The sequence below is a fragment of the Sceloporus occidentalis genome, unplaced genomic scaffold (genome assembly GCF_023333645.1).
Source record: "Sceloporus occidentalis isolate IW3139 unplaced genomic scaffold, rSceOcc1.0.p SCAF_1, whole genome shotgun sequence".
Lineage (NCBI taxonomy): Eukaryota > Metazoa > Chordata > Lepidosauria > Squamata > Phrynosomatidae > Sceloporus > Sceloporus occidentalis.
In genome coordinates, this window is record NW_028316981.1 from 247,383,475 (window position 1) to 247,400,382 (window position 16,908).

At 38.6% G+C, this 16,908-nt stretch overlaps 1 protein-coding gene across 2 annotated transcripts in view; it reads right to left on the minus strand.

Moving 5' to 3' along the window:
* Positions 1 to 16,908, minus strand: part of SLC12A2 (solute carrier family 12 member 2) — a 74,486-nt gene that overhangs the window by 37,491 nt on the left and 20,087 nt on the right. For both annotated transcript variants that reach the window (XM_089491339.1, XM_089491336.1), the window contains exons 3-9: positions 15,637 to 15,712; positions 14,971 to 15,066; positions 11,496 to 11,635; positions 9,471 to 9,581; positions 8,264 to 8,372; positions 5,648 to 5,775; positions 5,475 to 5,559 (exon numbers count right to left, since the gene is read on the minus strand). In XM_089491339.1, coding sequence (XP_089347465.1) covers positions 5,475 to 5,559; positions 5,648 to 5,775; positions 8,264 to 8,372; positions 9,471 to 9,581; positions 11,496 to 11,635; positions 14,971 to 15,066; positions 15,637 to 15,712 — 745 coding nt within the window. The remainder of the gene's footprint in view (positions 1 to 5,474; positions 5,560 to 5,647; positions 5,776 to 8,263; positions 8,373 to 9,470; positions 9,582 to 11,495; positions 11,636 to 14,970; positions 15,067 to 15,636; positions 15,713 to 16,908) is intronic.

Genomic DNA, 16,908 nt, shown 5'->3' on the forward strand with positions numbered 1-16,908 from the left:
AATGTGTGTTTGCAATGTAATACCTAGTGCCTCTTCCTTTTGTGGATCCAACTTGCACACATGCAGGAATGTAGCCAAGGGGGGGGGGGGGGTCCGGACCCTCCCCCCTTGGGGTGTGGGCACATTCATGCCCCTTCCTCCTCCTCCCGTCGAAGCGTGCTCATTGAGAGAGAGGGAGTAGGAGTGGGCAGGGTCTCCCTCCCTGCAACTTAGTTCTTTCCCTTACTTTCTTCGTCTTTCCCTCTCCTTATGCTCCTCCTCCTCCACACTTTTGGTAGAAAAAAGTTTCCGTTCCTGCAGAAGGAGAAGACATTGAGGAGGAGGAAAGGAAGAGGAAGGAAAGAAAGGAGGGAGGGAGGGACTCTTTCCACCCCATACCAATCCACCCTTCCTGTGCAGTCACTCTGAAGGGAAGATAAATTTCTACATTTTCTCTCCCTCTGGGGGAAATAAAGGGGTCCCTCTATCCCCAGAATTGGTGTCTCTTTTTTTGAGAGAGGGATGGTCAGGAGGGAGAGCAGGTGACGTCATTCATTCCCTTCCGGGTGAAGGATGGCCAAACAGGTTGCAAACATTTTGCAGGGGTTTTTTTAGGGGGGGAAGAGCACCCCCTTTTTTGGAAGGCAGGACTGGGGGAAAGAGGGTCACTTGAAGACTGGAAGAGGGCAGGTTTTCCTAGTAAGAGGGCTCCAACTCAAGGAGAAATACAACAACAACAACAACAACAATTGTGGTGGTGGTTTTTGCATCCCACTTTTCTTCTCAGATTGGGACCCAAAGCAGCTTTGGGTTTATTATTATTTTTATTATGTGGTGGTAATGGTAGTTTTTGCATCCCACTTTTTTCCTCAGATTTGGACCCAAAGCAGCTTTGGGTTATTTATTTATTTATTTATTATTAATATGTGGTGGTGACGGTGGTTTTTGCATCCCACCTTTCTCCTCGGATTGGGACCCATAGCAGCTTTGAGTTGTTTATTTATTTATTATTATTAATATGTGGTGGTGATGGTGTTTTTTGCATCCCACTTCTCTCCTCAGATTGGGACCCAAAGCAGCTTTAGGTTATATTATTATTATTATTATTATTATTATATTAACAGCATAATATTGAACAAGTTTTAACCTTATAAGACAAGTAAAGTGCCTGCGTGTCATGTTAGTATATTTTAATTCTTCTTAATAAAGAAATTTGTTATAGTTTTTGATTGGTTTTATTTTACCACATTATCATAATGGCTTTATTCACCCAAAATTATATGCTATTTATTAATCACTCACCAAGGTTATGAATATTTTGGTTTATTTTTATATAACCCCTTAAAATTAACATTATGGGGACGGTGGTTTTAACTCAATATTCCGGCTCTTAGCCTCACAAAATGGTGGCACTTAGTCTGGACCCCCACCCCTTCCCAAAATCCTGGCTACGTTCCTGACACATGGGAGTTCTCACTTCATATACAGTAAGAGTCTTTTCTGCAGAACTGTGAGCATGACTTTACTTGCATGAAAACTACAATGGCCCTGTTGTTATTGCAATGTTTTGTATCTCCTGTGTATGTGTGTGTGTGTGTGTGTGCACGCACGCGCATGTATACACACACTTGTCCCTCGGCATTTGCTGTCTTGCCGTTTGCATCCCTTAGTCTTTCGCAAACAGCAAGCATGGAGGGACAAAATGTGTGTGTGTGTGTGTGTATAATGATCATTTCTAATCTGTGGGCTACCGCTTTGTTTTCGCTATTGGCTGGCAGATTTTAGTTAGAACTGAACTTGATTCTGCTTCTGTAGATTGCAGTAGTTCTATTGATAAGTCAGGGGATTTATTCTTCCCAATTGCTCTGAGTGCAGCTTTCACTCCACTTTCCAGAATCTGGGATTCATCCTCATAAATTTCTTCTTCCATGTGTCATTTGTCCTTTCCAGCCAAGGAACATGAAAGGGGCATATGAGAGAAAGGGAGCACTTTTAAAAGAGAATTTATTCTAAATCCTAGGATAAATCCTTACTTTATCCTAAGTAAGGAATCTTCAAAGCAAAATGGCAACTCTTAGTGAAGGAAATCTTTCTTTTAGGCAGAGACTGGAAATTACAAATTACAGAGTAGATTATTTCAGCCACATTAGGAAAAGAATTTTTTAAAATCCTAACAAAACTAGCTAAGTTATGCAATTTAAGCATTTTATCTCATTCTATGATAATGATCAGCATATCAGTGGAAGGACATACAAATTTTCACTCGTTGTTTGTTAATGGACAGTGTACGGAACTGTCTACTTTTTGCATTTCTATTCCTTCTAAATCCACTGATTATAATCCTTCCCCCCACCTGAAAGATTGGTGCTCATCTGCTCATATACAGCAGTAAGTCAGTGCTACATTCCAACTACATTTCTTCCTCTACAATATCTGTATATTTTGTATTTCTACTCTCTCACTTTGCTGATTACATCCCCCACCAACTTGTCCACTGAAGCATCTATATAATAACTTGCCGAATAAGTTAGCAACATGCTTCTCATGAAGTGGGCGGCCTTCTATGAGAATGTATACCAAATAAAACATATTTCTCTTTAAGGTGCCACAAGAATTTTAGTGGTTTTAAATTTAAAGCTATTTCTTCCAACAATCTGCTCTAATCTGCAGGATCTCCATGCAAGCTTTCCTACAATCCAGCACAATGCTAATCTTGCTTAAACCTACTTATTGCAAGCACACTTAGTTTGTTTCTTATTTTGTAAAAGGGGACTTTGTGCCATACATTTTTTTATTCATTTAGAAAATTATGAATTACTAAAAACTATTTGCTTATTGTAGGGCTTATGTCACTAGAACACATAATTTTTGAAGACTTATGATTTAAAAAATGCTTATCTAGACTGTGTTAGAATGCTACCTTTGACAGAAATGATATTTATCCTTTAATTTTGCACTGTAAAACTTATTTCATTGTGCACTTAACACAGCTGGATTTACTTCTAACTGAACATGCACAGGATTGATTTGTTACCTTTAACAATTTATGATTAAAACCTATGTCAGATGGAGCACTGATTCCACCACAAAAATAAGATGAAAGCATGGTATTTAATGATTTTCAGGGATAGAATTAAGGCAACTCTCCTTAGCCTTTGCTGATCTGTAGATTAACTTTTTTTTAGCATTAATGACAAAAAGGCTTTTGGGAATTAGAGGATTCCAGCCATGTGACATCTAACAGCTGCGGGGCAGTAAGGGAGCAATAAGGACCAACTATTTAGCAAATAATTCTTCAAGTTAATTTCATCTCTAAAATACCAGTGTAAAACAAATGTTGCCAGTAAACCATGAATTTTCCCATTATAAAGGTGACAGATGCAAGCTAAAACCTGAAGTGCTTATACGCTTATCTCCTAGCCTGCAGTTAACACATAAGCAAATGGATTAAGAATGAAGGCAATCAAATTGTCATTTGAAGATTCCACATATTAAATATTCCACATAAAACTGTTTACTGAACATGTCCACAGTTCAATGGGATTTATTTCTGCGTCAAAACTCACAGAATCTATTTGTGATTTAGTTCTAAGGGCAGACAGAGGACTGAATGTGTGTGGTCTTGCACCAGCATTCTACGTGGAAGCTGCGCCAGAAGGAAGGGAGCCGCGTGCCGGAACAAAACAATGGTACTTGCGCACCACCACAGGGGCTTGAGTATCCATATTTTTTCCCTTATGGGGGGGGGGGGGCAGAACAGATCCCCACATAAGGGAAGGGACGACTGTATATATGTCCAGGAATGCTGCCAGCAGACACTTGACAGTAGCCGATAACAGAGCCTTAGCACAGTGGAAGTGAAAGTAAAGCAGACCTTGCAAGGAATCAGTCTGAGAGCAGTCCGAGAAAACAAGCCGAGTTCAGAATTCCAGAAGCCCAAACGTTCCGAGAGTCAAGCCGAAGTCAGGATACCGAGAAACAACGTTGGTCAAACACTCCAAGGTCAAAACAGCCAAGAGATAACAAAGTCCGGTCCGAGGTCAAGGTAACAAAGAATCCAGATACTAGGAGCTAGTGCTAGTAGCAATCACGCCGAGAGATCATGCAATAAACTCTAGCAACAAACTCAAGCCTCTCTCCCACTTAAATCAGGGAAGCTCTCCCTCAAGCCACCTGAGGGTGGTTTGCTAATTGTCTTTCTGCAATCCTCCTGGATCTGCGCCTGCAAGCACTCTCGGCCCTTCTCTCTTGGTAAGAAGGCACTTGCAGGCACGCCTCGTCTCCCGAGTCACCACTAGGCTGTGGCACCATAGAAGGCCTTTCCTCAGCACTAGGATCTGGTTGGACCTCCTGCTCTGGGGTTGGGGAAGCACAGCTGGGACCTGGCAGAGCAGAACTAACATCTGGTGTAGCCTCAATCAGCCCTTGCTCTGGAGGAGGCTCATCCTCCTCCTCAGAGAGCTCATCTTGGCTGGCCATGACAATATATCACATTTCTGATGCTAGAGGCCTGAACGGATGGGGGGAGGGAGACAAAATGTGTTTTAAGATGGATCTATAGTAAAGCTGTCCAGCCGTTTCCCTTACAAACTGACCCACTCATGCCAGTCATCTTGAGAAACGTCGCTCCATGGCTGCATCTGCAGAAATAATGCCGCTTGACACCACTTTAACTGTCATGGCTCCTAGGGAATCCTGGGATTTGTAGTTTATTGTTGTATCAGAGCTCTCTCACAGAGAAAGCTAAATATCTCACAAAACTACAAATCCCATAATTTCACAGCATTGAGCCATGGCAGTTAGAATTATAAAGCTGGAAGAGACCTCAAGGATCATCCAGTCAACCACCTATTCCTTGTTCCTCAAGTTGAGCACCTTTTTCCTTTTGTGAGAAGACGGAGGCAAAGTAGGTACTAAGTAGTTCTGCCTTTTCTCTGTCCCATTAACATTTCTCCATCTTCTCCATGCAGTAGCCCTACTGTTTCCTCCTTCTTCCTTTGGTTATGGACATACCTTAAAAAGCCCTTTTTATTGTTCTTAACCTCTCTAGCAAGCCTGAGCTAATTCTGCACTTTAGCTTTTCTGACTTTTCCCCTAGCTATTTGTTTGAATTTGTTTGGTGATTTACCCCTTTTTCCATTTCTTATACATGTCCCTTTTAAAACTTAGTTCAGTTGAAATTTATTGAAAAAGGAATGGTTACTTCTAATCTATGGCAGATGAGAGAACTTTAACTGAACCATTGTCATTCTCCATTTAGTGCCAAAGTTCTGAAGAAAATTATTTGTGGAAGCCACCTTGGGTCCCACTCTGGAACAAAGGCATACCTAAATCCAAACTATCCCTACTAGCCATTCACAGAGTAACCTTCAACAGAAATTCTGCACAAAACATCTGTAAAACATTAAGACAGCATTGTACATTGGGCCTTGTGATATAGCTGCAGCACATGTAGTACACCACCACCAAGGTATTTATAAAATGAAGTTATTTACCTACTGATACTGCAATCCCGATGTAAACTATTGTAGTAATTAAGATGGCCAGAAGAGTTCCTTTAGGTATGGCTAATTGAGGATCCTAAAAAATAAATATATCCATTGATTTCTTGATCAAAAAGCGAGTTGATCAAATTGATCAAGTAGCAGAATAATTAAAAACTACTCACCGCAAGATCACCTGAGATATTTGCACCAGCCAAAATGCCTGTTGCAGCTGGGAAAAATATAGCAAATACTGAAAAGAATGTTTCTTCTTCTCGAAAATCTGGTCCAAAATTCTCAGAAAATATTTCAGCTGTTATAAATAAAATTGTAGAAAGTCAACTTAGACTAGGATCAATGTAAAAACTAAAAGATGGATTTCTATATTGTTTCTAAACTATTTAGGAAGTATTTCTTTTTAAAAAAAAGAAAACAAACTTTTAACATGTCCCAACTTAAGTATCAACCCCAATACCACAAAGGCAATGCATGCCCTTATTCCATCTAATCTTCCTCAATCATAAATTGTAACTTGAATATTACATTAACTGAATCAAGTAATTACAAACTTGCCAAAACAGTTCTAGAGTAAATGAATGCTACTTTCTCTTAAATAAATACTGTACAACACAATTCTGTTCTAAAAAAGAAAAAAAGATGATTTGTCCAATTACTGTAAAATCTAGGATGGAAGCTCTCTGGAGTGAATACAAATTATTCAATACTACTACTACTACTACTACTAATAATAATAATAATAATAATGCTTATTTGTATCCCACGTTTTCCTCAAAATTAGAACTCAAAGTGGCTTACAGTCTAAAAACATAGTACAATTAAAAACGTATAAAAGTGACAATTAAAATGGAATTAAATTATTACAATATTAAAACAGATCATTTGCTTAAAAATAGAATACAATTTAAAAAGATAAAAGCACTTGAAAACCATACACTTTAAAACATTATAACCCCCCAGGACATTATTTTAAAACTTTCTGTTTTAAAAGCCTGTCTGAGAAAACAAACAAAAACCGACTAGCAAATTTACAACTGAAGACAGTACTTATTTCATACATGTACTATGGCAATCACTAAGGGTATCTAACTCACCTTGTCTCTTTGCTCATGTTCTTCAGCCTCTAGGCCAGTGCTTCTTAAACTATCTGATGTGGACAATTATAACTTTCCCCCCAATGTACCATGAAATCACTACATAATTTGTCCCCACTGGCTACAATTATTCCTTTCTCTTCTAAAAATGCTCAAGGACTAGAGGCTGATGGCTTGTCGATAAGCATTAGCCCATGGACCACCCTTTTGAGTAGTACTAAGCCATTCTCTTATAAACTTAAAAAATAAAAATTAAAAATGAATGAATGAAGTCATTTCCATCAACCATGTTATCTGTTGCCATGACATCCATGTTCTGCCAGGAGGTTTCACCTGTGTTTTGTCATGTGCAGACAGCCTATGCTCAACTCAACTCCACACAACATGCTGCCCTGCTCCCTTTTGCAGCTGGCTGGCAGGCTGGAAGTCAGACCGCATGATGGATTGGCTGCCTCAGATGTATGCGTATTTGGTGGGAAATCAATGAACAAGAGAGACAAAGTGTGGATGCATGGAATGCCCAAATTATGTGCAGCCATAATACACGAGGCTGTACTGAGGTTTTACTACTTACATGAGATACACAACACAGTATGATTCCTATGCATTTCTTTGTTTGGAGCAATGCTTTTTAAATTAACTGTCCCTTTAAACCAAAGAGCTTTTGAAAAAAATGTTGCTGTCACATATGTTACCATTCCTCCAGGGATATCACCGAACAGTATAGAAGCTTCTCCTGGCACCATTTCCCCCTTGCAGTTAACTCCATTAGTTGTCACTGTTTTGTGCCTTCAAGCCACTTCCAACTTATGGCAACCCTAAGACGAGCCTATCATAGGCTTTTCTTGGCAAGAGTTGTTCAGAAGTTTACCACTGTCTTCCCCTGAGGTTGAGAGAGTGTGACATGCCCAAGGTCACCCACTGAGTTTCATGACTGAGTGAGGAACCGAAGCCTTGTCTCCAGAGTCATAGGTCAACACTCAAACCATTCTGCCATGTTGACTCACTTAACTTTGTTAGGTTGAGGTGTAAACTGAATTTGCAGCTACAAGCCAAACTTCTGGCTTGGTGAGGACAAGGTGGCATATACATGTACTCCACTCTCTGCTGTGATGTTCCAATTTAACAAGGTGGCTTGTATCTCCCTCAGCAAGCCAGAGAAGTAACCCATAGTTTGTTTTAAATATATATTTTTAACTTGTTGGATGGAAATAAGGCAGACTGCTTGAATCTCAAAAACACTGGATAGAGGTCTATGGTTTGTTGAAAAGCTCCCATTTACCAAAGCAATTGGACAGCATGATTAAGGCTTCTCGCCCTTCCCAAAGTCCCCTTTGAGACTCTGTTTGTGCAAAGCACCTTTTGCTTCAAAATCTGCACAAGTCAAAACAAAGTTAGTTGTGCATCAATTTTACTGACAGATTAGACCCCATGCTACAGATATCTCACTGGACTGCATGTTGAAATATGACTTAAACAAAATAACTGAGAATAAGACATGGTAAAGACATTATTCAAACTAGAAGTATAATGTTACAGTTAAAGTTAAATATGAAGCTAAGAAAAGCAAACATTCTGTGTCTATGAAGTCAATGACAGAGCCAATACCAATGTAAGTAAAATACATAAGTAAAAGACAAACACTGGAGCAAAATTTTAAGTGTATTTGTTTTTGCTAACTATCCTTACCTTTATAGCCAAAAAAGCCTTTAGCCTTCTTACTCTCCATTGGAATAAATGTTCCTATGATGAAGTCACAAATAGCAACTAGCAAGATCACCAGCAGAACAATCTGTGCCTATAATATGAGAGGGACGAGTGTATAAACATAATAGTGAATTTTGGGGATGGATATGATGATTTCTTTCCATGCCCTGACTAAAGAAACATTTGATGACAGCGTGAAGGAAATCTACAGATTGACAATCAGATTTCAAGCAGATTTAGACAAAATGGTTAAGAATATGGAAAATGTTAGCCCATCATCTCAATGTTCATACTACTGTCAGTGATGAACTGAATTATTTAATGTACAGAAGGGTTGTGTAAATCTTGCACCAACAGAAGGCTTATATTTTCTCAAGTAGTTACCACACAGGACTTTTACACGCTGCATGCAAAACTGGCTCAACTGCTTATTCAACAGTACCAACTTGCTACATTCAGGGCTTATCTTTCTTCTTTCAAAGTGACATTTTTAGTGCCAATTTTTAACAGGGGACTCATGGGGGATACAGACAAGCTGCTCCTTTTAGGCTGGATCAGGGCCAGGGCAGACAGATGCTGGCCCCAAGCCAGCATAATTCCACCCCAAAAAGGAGTGGATAATATTCACTCCTTTTTGGGGCAAAAAGAACTCCCAAAGAGCTGGCTTTTCCCTTGGGAAAAAGTGGTGACTAAGGGGAAAGTGGTGTCTAAGCATCACCCCCCATCACCACCACCAAGCGGGAGAAAAGCTGGCTGGTGTGTAATCACTGATTTGGCTTCTATCCTGCTTGGGGACGTGGCGCATCTAAACACCACACCTCCAATCTAGCTCCAAATACGCTCAAACGGGCTGTCTGTTCAGCCCCTCAGTTATATATAGCCTCTTTGGCACAAATTCCTGAAATCTGTTCACAAAACTGCATGTTCAGGACACTTATCTGAACTTTCTCCTAAAGTAAGTCTGATATTTGAAGAATTCCTTTAAAAATGTTCACTCGCATAGGCAATTTCAAACAGTTATGTCCTGACCTTTACATCTAGTTATTGCAAGAATGCTCCAGAGTCAGAAGTCTTAATATTAATATTGATTCCAATATACATTCCTTCAATATTTGCTTACTCTTTGGAAGGGTTTTTTTTACCTCCAAATGATCATTGCTCCATAACTTTAATGTTTGATGTTACTTACTTTAGCTTCCCATTCCATTCCTGCTACAGATATGCCCAACAAAATGACAACGGTGATTGCTCCTATAATTCTTATGTCATTCATTGGATCCAACATAAGTATTTCATGTTCCTACAAAAACAAAACAAAAAAAATTAAGATGTATGTTTCACGGGATATTTAAAAAAACACCTTAAAACAAAGTAAACTTGCATTTGCCTGTTAAATAATGTTTGAAAATAATTATTTCCTATCAGTGATTCAATATGATTGTGATTTCTTCAGGATATGGTATGCCCATATGTATTGATTTTCTTGTACTGCTACATTCCATACAGGATGATGTTACATTTTCCCAACTGCAGAGTATCCAAAATAGTTAATAGCATCTTCCTCCTGTAATTCAGTTTTCTTCTAGTCTTATACAATATACTGTGTGGAGACATTTTTCAGCCTAGTGGTCAAAGGTGTTTAAAGCATGTCAGGGGGAGAATGCCAGCAATGGGTAGGATCACTGTCCAAAGGGCCCAGGATCACCACACTGTTAATATGCAGCCCCTAACATGATTGCCCAGGTCCCATTCACACACTTTTATTGCCTCTCCTAAAATGCACTCAAGCTATTTTTTAAAAGGTCTCAACTGGTATCAATGGTGGAATTTAAAAAGCATCAGTCCATTAAAATAGGGGAGATTCAGGAGGTATGTGTTGGTGCACTAGGAAGAAAAAGGTCAACTTTCCCCCCCACTAGCAATCATTTGCATGGCTACAAGGTATTTTTAAAAAGCCTCTACTGCCACAAACGAGATTTTTCAAAGCTTAACTGCAATTTCAAAAATCAGGCACAACTCTGACAGAGTAAATGTTACCTTCCCCTTTTCTTTAAAAAATAAATTTTATTCCAAAAAAACAAGAGAGATAACAGGAGATTACAATGTCCCTTTTCAACAGTGTCCATACTCCCTTATGAGCCCTGGAATTCCCATGCCTAATTCAACGGAACAGAAAATAATTACTGGCATATGTTATATGACTGACCTCCTTCTGCTCTTGCACATAACATCCCCCGCAGTTAGTTATGGCAAACTATGACTACTGCTTGAAGAATCAGATGCACACTTCAAACCATTTATAATCCTAGTTTGGAGGTCAAAAAATAAACCATAGATTGTTAACTATGGCCTTACAAAAACTGCTGGTCTGCAACTACCAGCATTTCCTATCATTGGCTAGGGGTGACAGGAGTTGCAGTCCAACAAAATCAAAAGAGCCACAAGTTGTGCAACCCCAAGCTAAACAGAGCTTGCCAATTTAGACACTGTAATAGGCCAGGGTAGTCACTAAATAGGAAACTCAGAAGGAACAGGAGGAGAAAGCAAATCTGTAGACATAATGTGTAATCAAAATGCTTTTATCATGTGATTGTCTGTTTGAGACCCTACCCAATTTTCTGCAGTCCAGTGTACCTGAACATTTTAAACTGTTAATTTGTTTTATAATGAAATACTTTAGATGCATTTCTAATCTAGGATACAGCAGGCTCTATAGGCACTCCTTGATGACACTCTTGAATGCCTATGTCATTATCCTTCCCCTTTCCTTCAGAATACCTGGACACTATGCCTGCTGCATTTCTTATGTTTCCTGGTTTGCAGTCTAGAGCTTGGAGGAACTAGGCCTAAAACCTCCATAGACTCAGGGAAGTACTTTCATGGTTCTCTCATCCTACCTATAATTTATACTGCTCTCAAAGTAAAGTAAAATTAAGTCACAATGACTTGATCTATGACTGGTCCCAACAAGTATTTTGCCTGTCAATTGCAATTCTCACAGCACCAAATCCAAGGTCATTTGCATGTCCTTCTTTAAAAAAACAAACAAGCAATGAGTCATTCAACAATATAGACTTTCCATCATACATTAGCAGCGAGTTTGACAGTTTTTATAGATCACCTGATCTATAGAAGTGCTGTTAAAAAAGAGATGGTGAAATTCAGATTGTGAAATGCAACGTTAGCAAGAAACAAACTACAGTAATTAATTTACCTTAAGCAGCTCTACAACTGTCTCTGCAAAACCTACTACATACATGGCTACAGCTACAGCATTAGCAAATGCGAAGATCAACCCTATTGCACCACCGAATTCTGGGCCCAGGCTTCTGGAAATTAGGTAATATGCTCCTCCTGAAGAGAGAAAATAGAATTTAAACAAGTTTCAACTGCAGCAACTAAGCTTTAGTATGTAAAGCATTAATGTTTCTATCCACCCATACACACAGATGAAGCTTACGTTCTACAAGCACAGATGTATGTTTCCAATTGACATTACAAGGGCAGACATTTCTAGTAACCAACAGCAGCCACAAGATGAGCTAGTAAGAATAAGGACTATTAAATGGGAAGAGGTACTAAACTTTTTTTTCCAATCATTAATCATTCAACTAATGGTAGGTGTGTGAAATGTGGCCTCAGGGCCGCATGTGTCCCCCCAAACTGTTCTTGCAGCTCCCAAACAGGCTTCACAAACTTCTCTGTTTTTACTTCCAACACAGATGAATTAATTGACTGTCCTAGGCAGTGATTCATTTTTTTAAAAAATGGTTGCAGGACCACTTTTGGTTTTTTGTGGGATTTTGTTTGTTTGTTTGTTATTACTGTTGTTGTATTTTTGGAAATCTGCAAAGCTCCTGGAGGATGCCAAGGCATAAAATTGGCCTCTGAACGTTCCATAGCTATCCACACATAATTTACAGAACTTGTATGGCTGCCCAGCAAATACAGATTCTCTGACCAGCTGACAAAATAAATATAATTAAATACAGCATAAAACAATACAAATTAATACAAATGAATCGCACAACTAAAATACAAATTTCCTTTTATTAATACATCTCTTCTCCAAAACTGTTATTTCTACAGTATGGTAATAACAGGGGCTATGTGCGTATTAAATACAAAGATATAACTAATATCACATCTGATTCGGCCTTAAATTAATGGTATGCTTCTGAAAAAAGGAACTTTAAACTTGTATCACTATACAGAGCACCTATCTCATGCTTACCAATCTCCTCTCCAAGATACGATATATGCAGCAGAACCTTCCTTGTAGATTTTAAAGAAGGAGGGGATTGTTACAAGGGAGGAATTGCGGCCCCAAGTAAGCAGGATCCAAAACAAAATGCTTTAAAGACTGAAAGAATACCCTCAATTAAATTCAGAAAAGTCAACCCGTTTCTCTCTTAATATGCTCTGTATGACTAGTTCCAAACTAATAATTGGGAAACCCAATTATCAACTTGTGTTTTGGAACTACATCTATGGGGGGTGTCACATAAAGGCATGCTTTAGCAACATGAGTTTACCAGAACATAAATAGCAAAACTAGACCCCTACAGTAAGCAGGGTGGAACCAGATGAAGCTGGAAAAACACACCCCTCTCCAGTGTCACCACCAACGGACATCAGGGAGCACAAATCAATTGCAGATCACTTCCAAACCTATGAATTTATTGACTAACTAGCCTTACAGCTTCTGCTTTGCACTTTTGACATGGGAATTATTTCAGGGGCATTCCCAGACAAAACTCTGTCATCTCGGCCTCAGAGGGAGCCATCAGGCAGACCCAGCAACGTCAGGGACTGCCTGAAGGACGAGACTTCTCCCACCTTTAATTGTCACCTTATATTTGTATTGTATTCAATTTTTACTGTGCACCGCTATGATCATTGCGGAATAGCGGTCTATAAATAAAACATATTATTATTATTATTATTAACACATACCCTGTCTTCTTGAAACTCACTTCCTGTAATGCACATAAACTGTAAAATACAGAATTCCTATTACAGGATATAGAAATTCTATTTTCAGTCCTAGTACAAAACCCTAACATTACTTGCAGGTCCTATAATCTAACCAATGACACTGAACACAGATCTCCAGGATCCAAGCTACAGCACAGAGGCAAAAAGAACAACTGGCCTCCATATCCACAGATTCTGCATCCAGGGATTTCACCATCCATGGGTTGAAAATATTCCCCTCCCCCAAAAAAACAGTTTCTAAAAAGAAAACCTTGATTTTGCCATTTTATATAAGAGACACAATTTTACTGTGTCATTACATATAATGGGAAATGTGCATCCATGGATGTTATCCATGGGGGGGGGGGGGTGTTCCTGGAACCAAACTCTAGCAGACACCAAGAGTCCACTGTACTTTAGGAACCAAAAGTCTTCAGTCGTGATCAGAAAAGTAGAAAAAACAGTGGCCAGCCATAATTCATACAATTCTGTACTATTTGAGTTGTCAGTGATCTGAATCAGCCACCATTGGGCCAATCCAGGACCGGGACATGCACATGACTCATGCCCTGGATTGCTTGGAGTCCACACCAAGGCTGCCAAATGTGGCACAAAACCGACTGGGAAATGGAGTAGTTTCTTACTGCTCATTTTCAAAGCCCATTGAGGGCCATGGTAGCGAGCACTATCGGGACCGCAGCGTCTGGTTGCCACAGTCTTAGGGCAATGGAAATATCTGCCCCATCTGCTTGAGCCCTTAGATACCTTTTGTTCAATGCATCTGAGCAAGGGAGAAGCTGAACCACCATCATAATATTCAAATATTTTTGTTTTATTCAGTAACTCTAATAAATATTTATACTATTGGGAATACAATACACTGTTTATGTATTCAAATTACTAAAACCCAAAATGACCTAAATCCAAAGTCATGTTGGCTACACTTTCATTTTTCCTTCCCTTCCTACAAAGCCCTCTGTGTTATCTAAAAAACTGTACCAAAAAAGGTCTAGAGGCCACCAGTTAGGCAAGTGGGGCATGTGTGTGTGTGGAACTGTCCCTGCCAAAGTGCTCTGACAGAAGCAGTTCTGTCAACTAAATAGCCCTGTTGGATCACATCCTGTACTAGCTCTTGTTCATGTGGAAACAGATTCAGTTGTGTCACCAAAATGATTAGCATTAGAAAATAGAGAACAAATTGATTTTCAAGACAAAAATCTGTCATTACAGCCATGAAAAATAAGTTCAGACCTTCAAAACATGATTATTTACTTGGTCTATAACACAAACATAACTATTTGAAGAAAACCCAAATGCAATTAGTAAGATTTTCCTCTCAATAAACACAGCTAAAGTGGCATTGTCTGCCTCTTAACCAGCAAGAGCTTTGGAAGCTTTAAGGGCTCCACTATTGATATATGCATAACACTCTTCTGTAACCAATCCTATAAATATGAATTACTTTTTGTAAGAAATAAGGCTTCCATTGTGCCCCTCACACAATATATGACAAATTTTACTTCCCACTTCTAAGCTGCTTTATTTCCAAATGCAACTGCGGTTGACAACCAACATTTTAAAAAAATAACACCATGCCATATATGATGTATATCCACAACAATACTGCAAAATCTAACACAAATGCTAGGTAAAAGCATAATGAGTTGCAACATTTGAAGACTAGCAGAGAAGTATTTATTAAGTCAGTTTACCTCCTCTCACAAAGCCATTGGTAGCTATTGCTGATGTAGACAAGCCTGTGATGGTAGTTACAACAGTAGCCATGGCAATGACCAGAACTGCAAGTCCTGTAAGAAGAAGATTGTTCCAATAATTGCTTATAGAATCTATAACTTTCTTAAAACATGATGCTGTTTAATAACTGGTTTCAAAATAGCCAAACAATAATATCTCACACTTAAGACATGCACAAGCTTAGTTCACAATATACCAAATACAGGTACAAAAAGCATTACTTTTTGGTACTGAAAGTGAACACATTCAAGAATCAATCCTGAATAAAGTGGATACCTCAAATTTTGTGAACACTATACCAGTTTTTCATTTCTAACAAAGAAAAGGGAAGGATTGCTGGTTGCTGACCTAATGCTCTGAAAACTCACCTTTCAATACTACTACCTTCCCACACACCACTACTAAAATAACAAGACAAGAAATGGATTGTGCTCTCAAAAAAGGCACGCACTGAGCTTCTTAGTGGAAATGACAGACTTTAAGCCTTGTTGAGAATGGGGTACTCAACAGTGCATACGTTATTTTTCATTCTCCTCAATTGTAACAAACCAGAAGGCACAGGTTGGCATTAGTTCTCAGAAGTAAAGAAGTATACCAAGATGTTTTATTGGAGGCACACTTACCTATGCCAGCATGTCCTACAATCCAGGACAGTCGAATGAAGAGCATCACACCCCAGATATTCAACATACATCGTACCTGTAATGCCATAAGAGCAAATTTTCATACTATGCTATCCTATTATTTAGTATAGCTAGAATTTTAAAACTAATCCTGCGAATTGATGAATTGGTAGGAACAAGTTCTGAATAGTGGTTTGAATGACTCCAAGAGATCAGGGTTCAAATCTCTGCTCACCATGGAAATTCATTGCTTAAGAAGGCAACAACAAATCTCCTCTAAATAAAACTTGCTTTAAAACCTCTCTAAGTTAGGGTCACAGTAAGTCTAAGACAATAACTACTGTTGAATTAATAATATAAGCTGGCATCCTACTGGTCAGACCCAATTAAAATAAGCCCATTTAATCATTCATTGAATGGTGATTCAACACATCAATACATTCAACGGATTGAACAGGTCTATATGTAATCAGGACTAAAACAGATTTTTGGCCGGAGTTTTTAAAAATCAAATTCATGGGGACGACTTCAGACGTTCGCCATGGGGGCAATCAAACACCTAGTTTTCAACTACACTTTTCAAGTAGGCTTGTATGTATGACCCATCAAAGTCAAATAGAGTGCATCAGACATGTGCAGTGACATGTCTGACTCATTCTGACCTTCAGTTTTTCAGCTGGCAACAGGGAGTGTACCAGTCTCTTCTTCCATCATCATACAGAACCAGTGTAAGGCTTATTTAATAAATCTTTTTTAAACTACACTTATGAAACCATTAAAATGTAATATATACTACATTTCTGTTCATCTAAAAAAGGTGTCATCCCAATTACAAATGTATAAGAAGAGGTTTCTGTTCTGCGTAGAAAAAGATAGTTAATATACGTGGGCAAAAAAAAAAATACAAATACAAAAAGAGGTCTCTAATTATTTAAGAATGATACACACTATTTTTTCATAACTTGGTTAATACATTATTTTGATGTCATAACATAAACTGGACTTTCAATCTTCCACTCATCCACATGAGACAGAATTTCTTGAAGGCATACTAGTGCAAATTTTAAACTGTGCCAATTGAAATAATCAAGCTGATAACCAACAACTATTTTTAAAAACCCATAGTGACCAAATCAAAGAATTCCATTATGTTTTTTCCCAAGAAGAAGGTGGCAAATCTGAGAAAGTGGTATCATTTATTTTGACTGAGCAAAAGGAAGAGTACAGTTTAGGTAAGTCACTGACCTTCCTTGTCTCTGAAAAAACAATAAT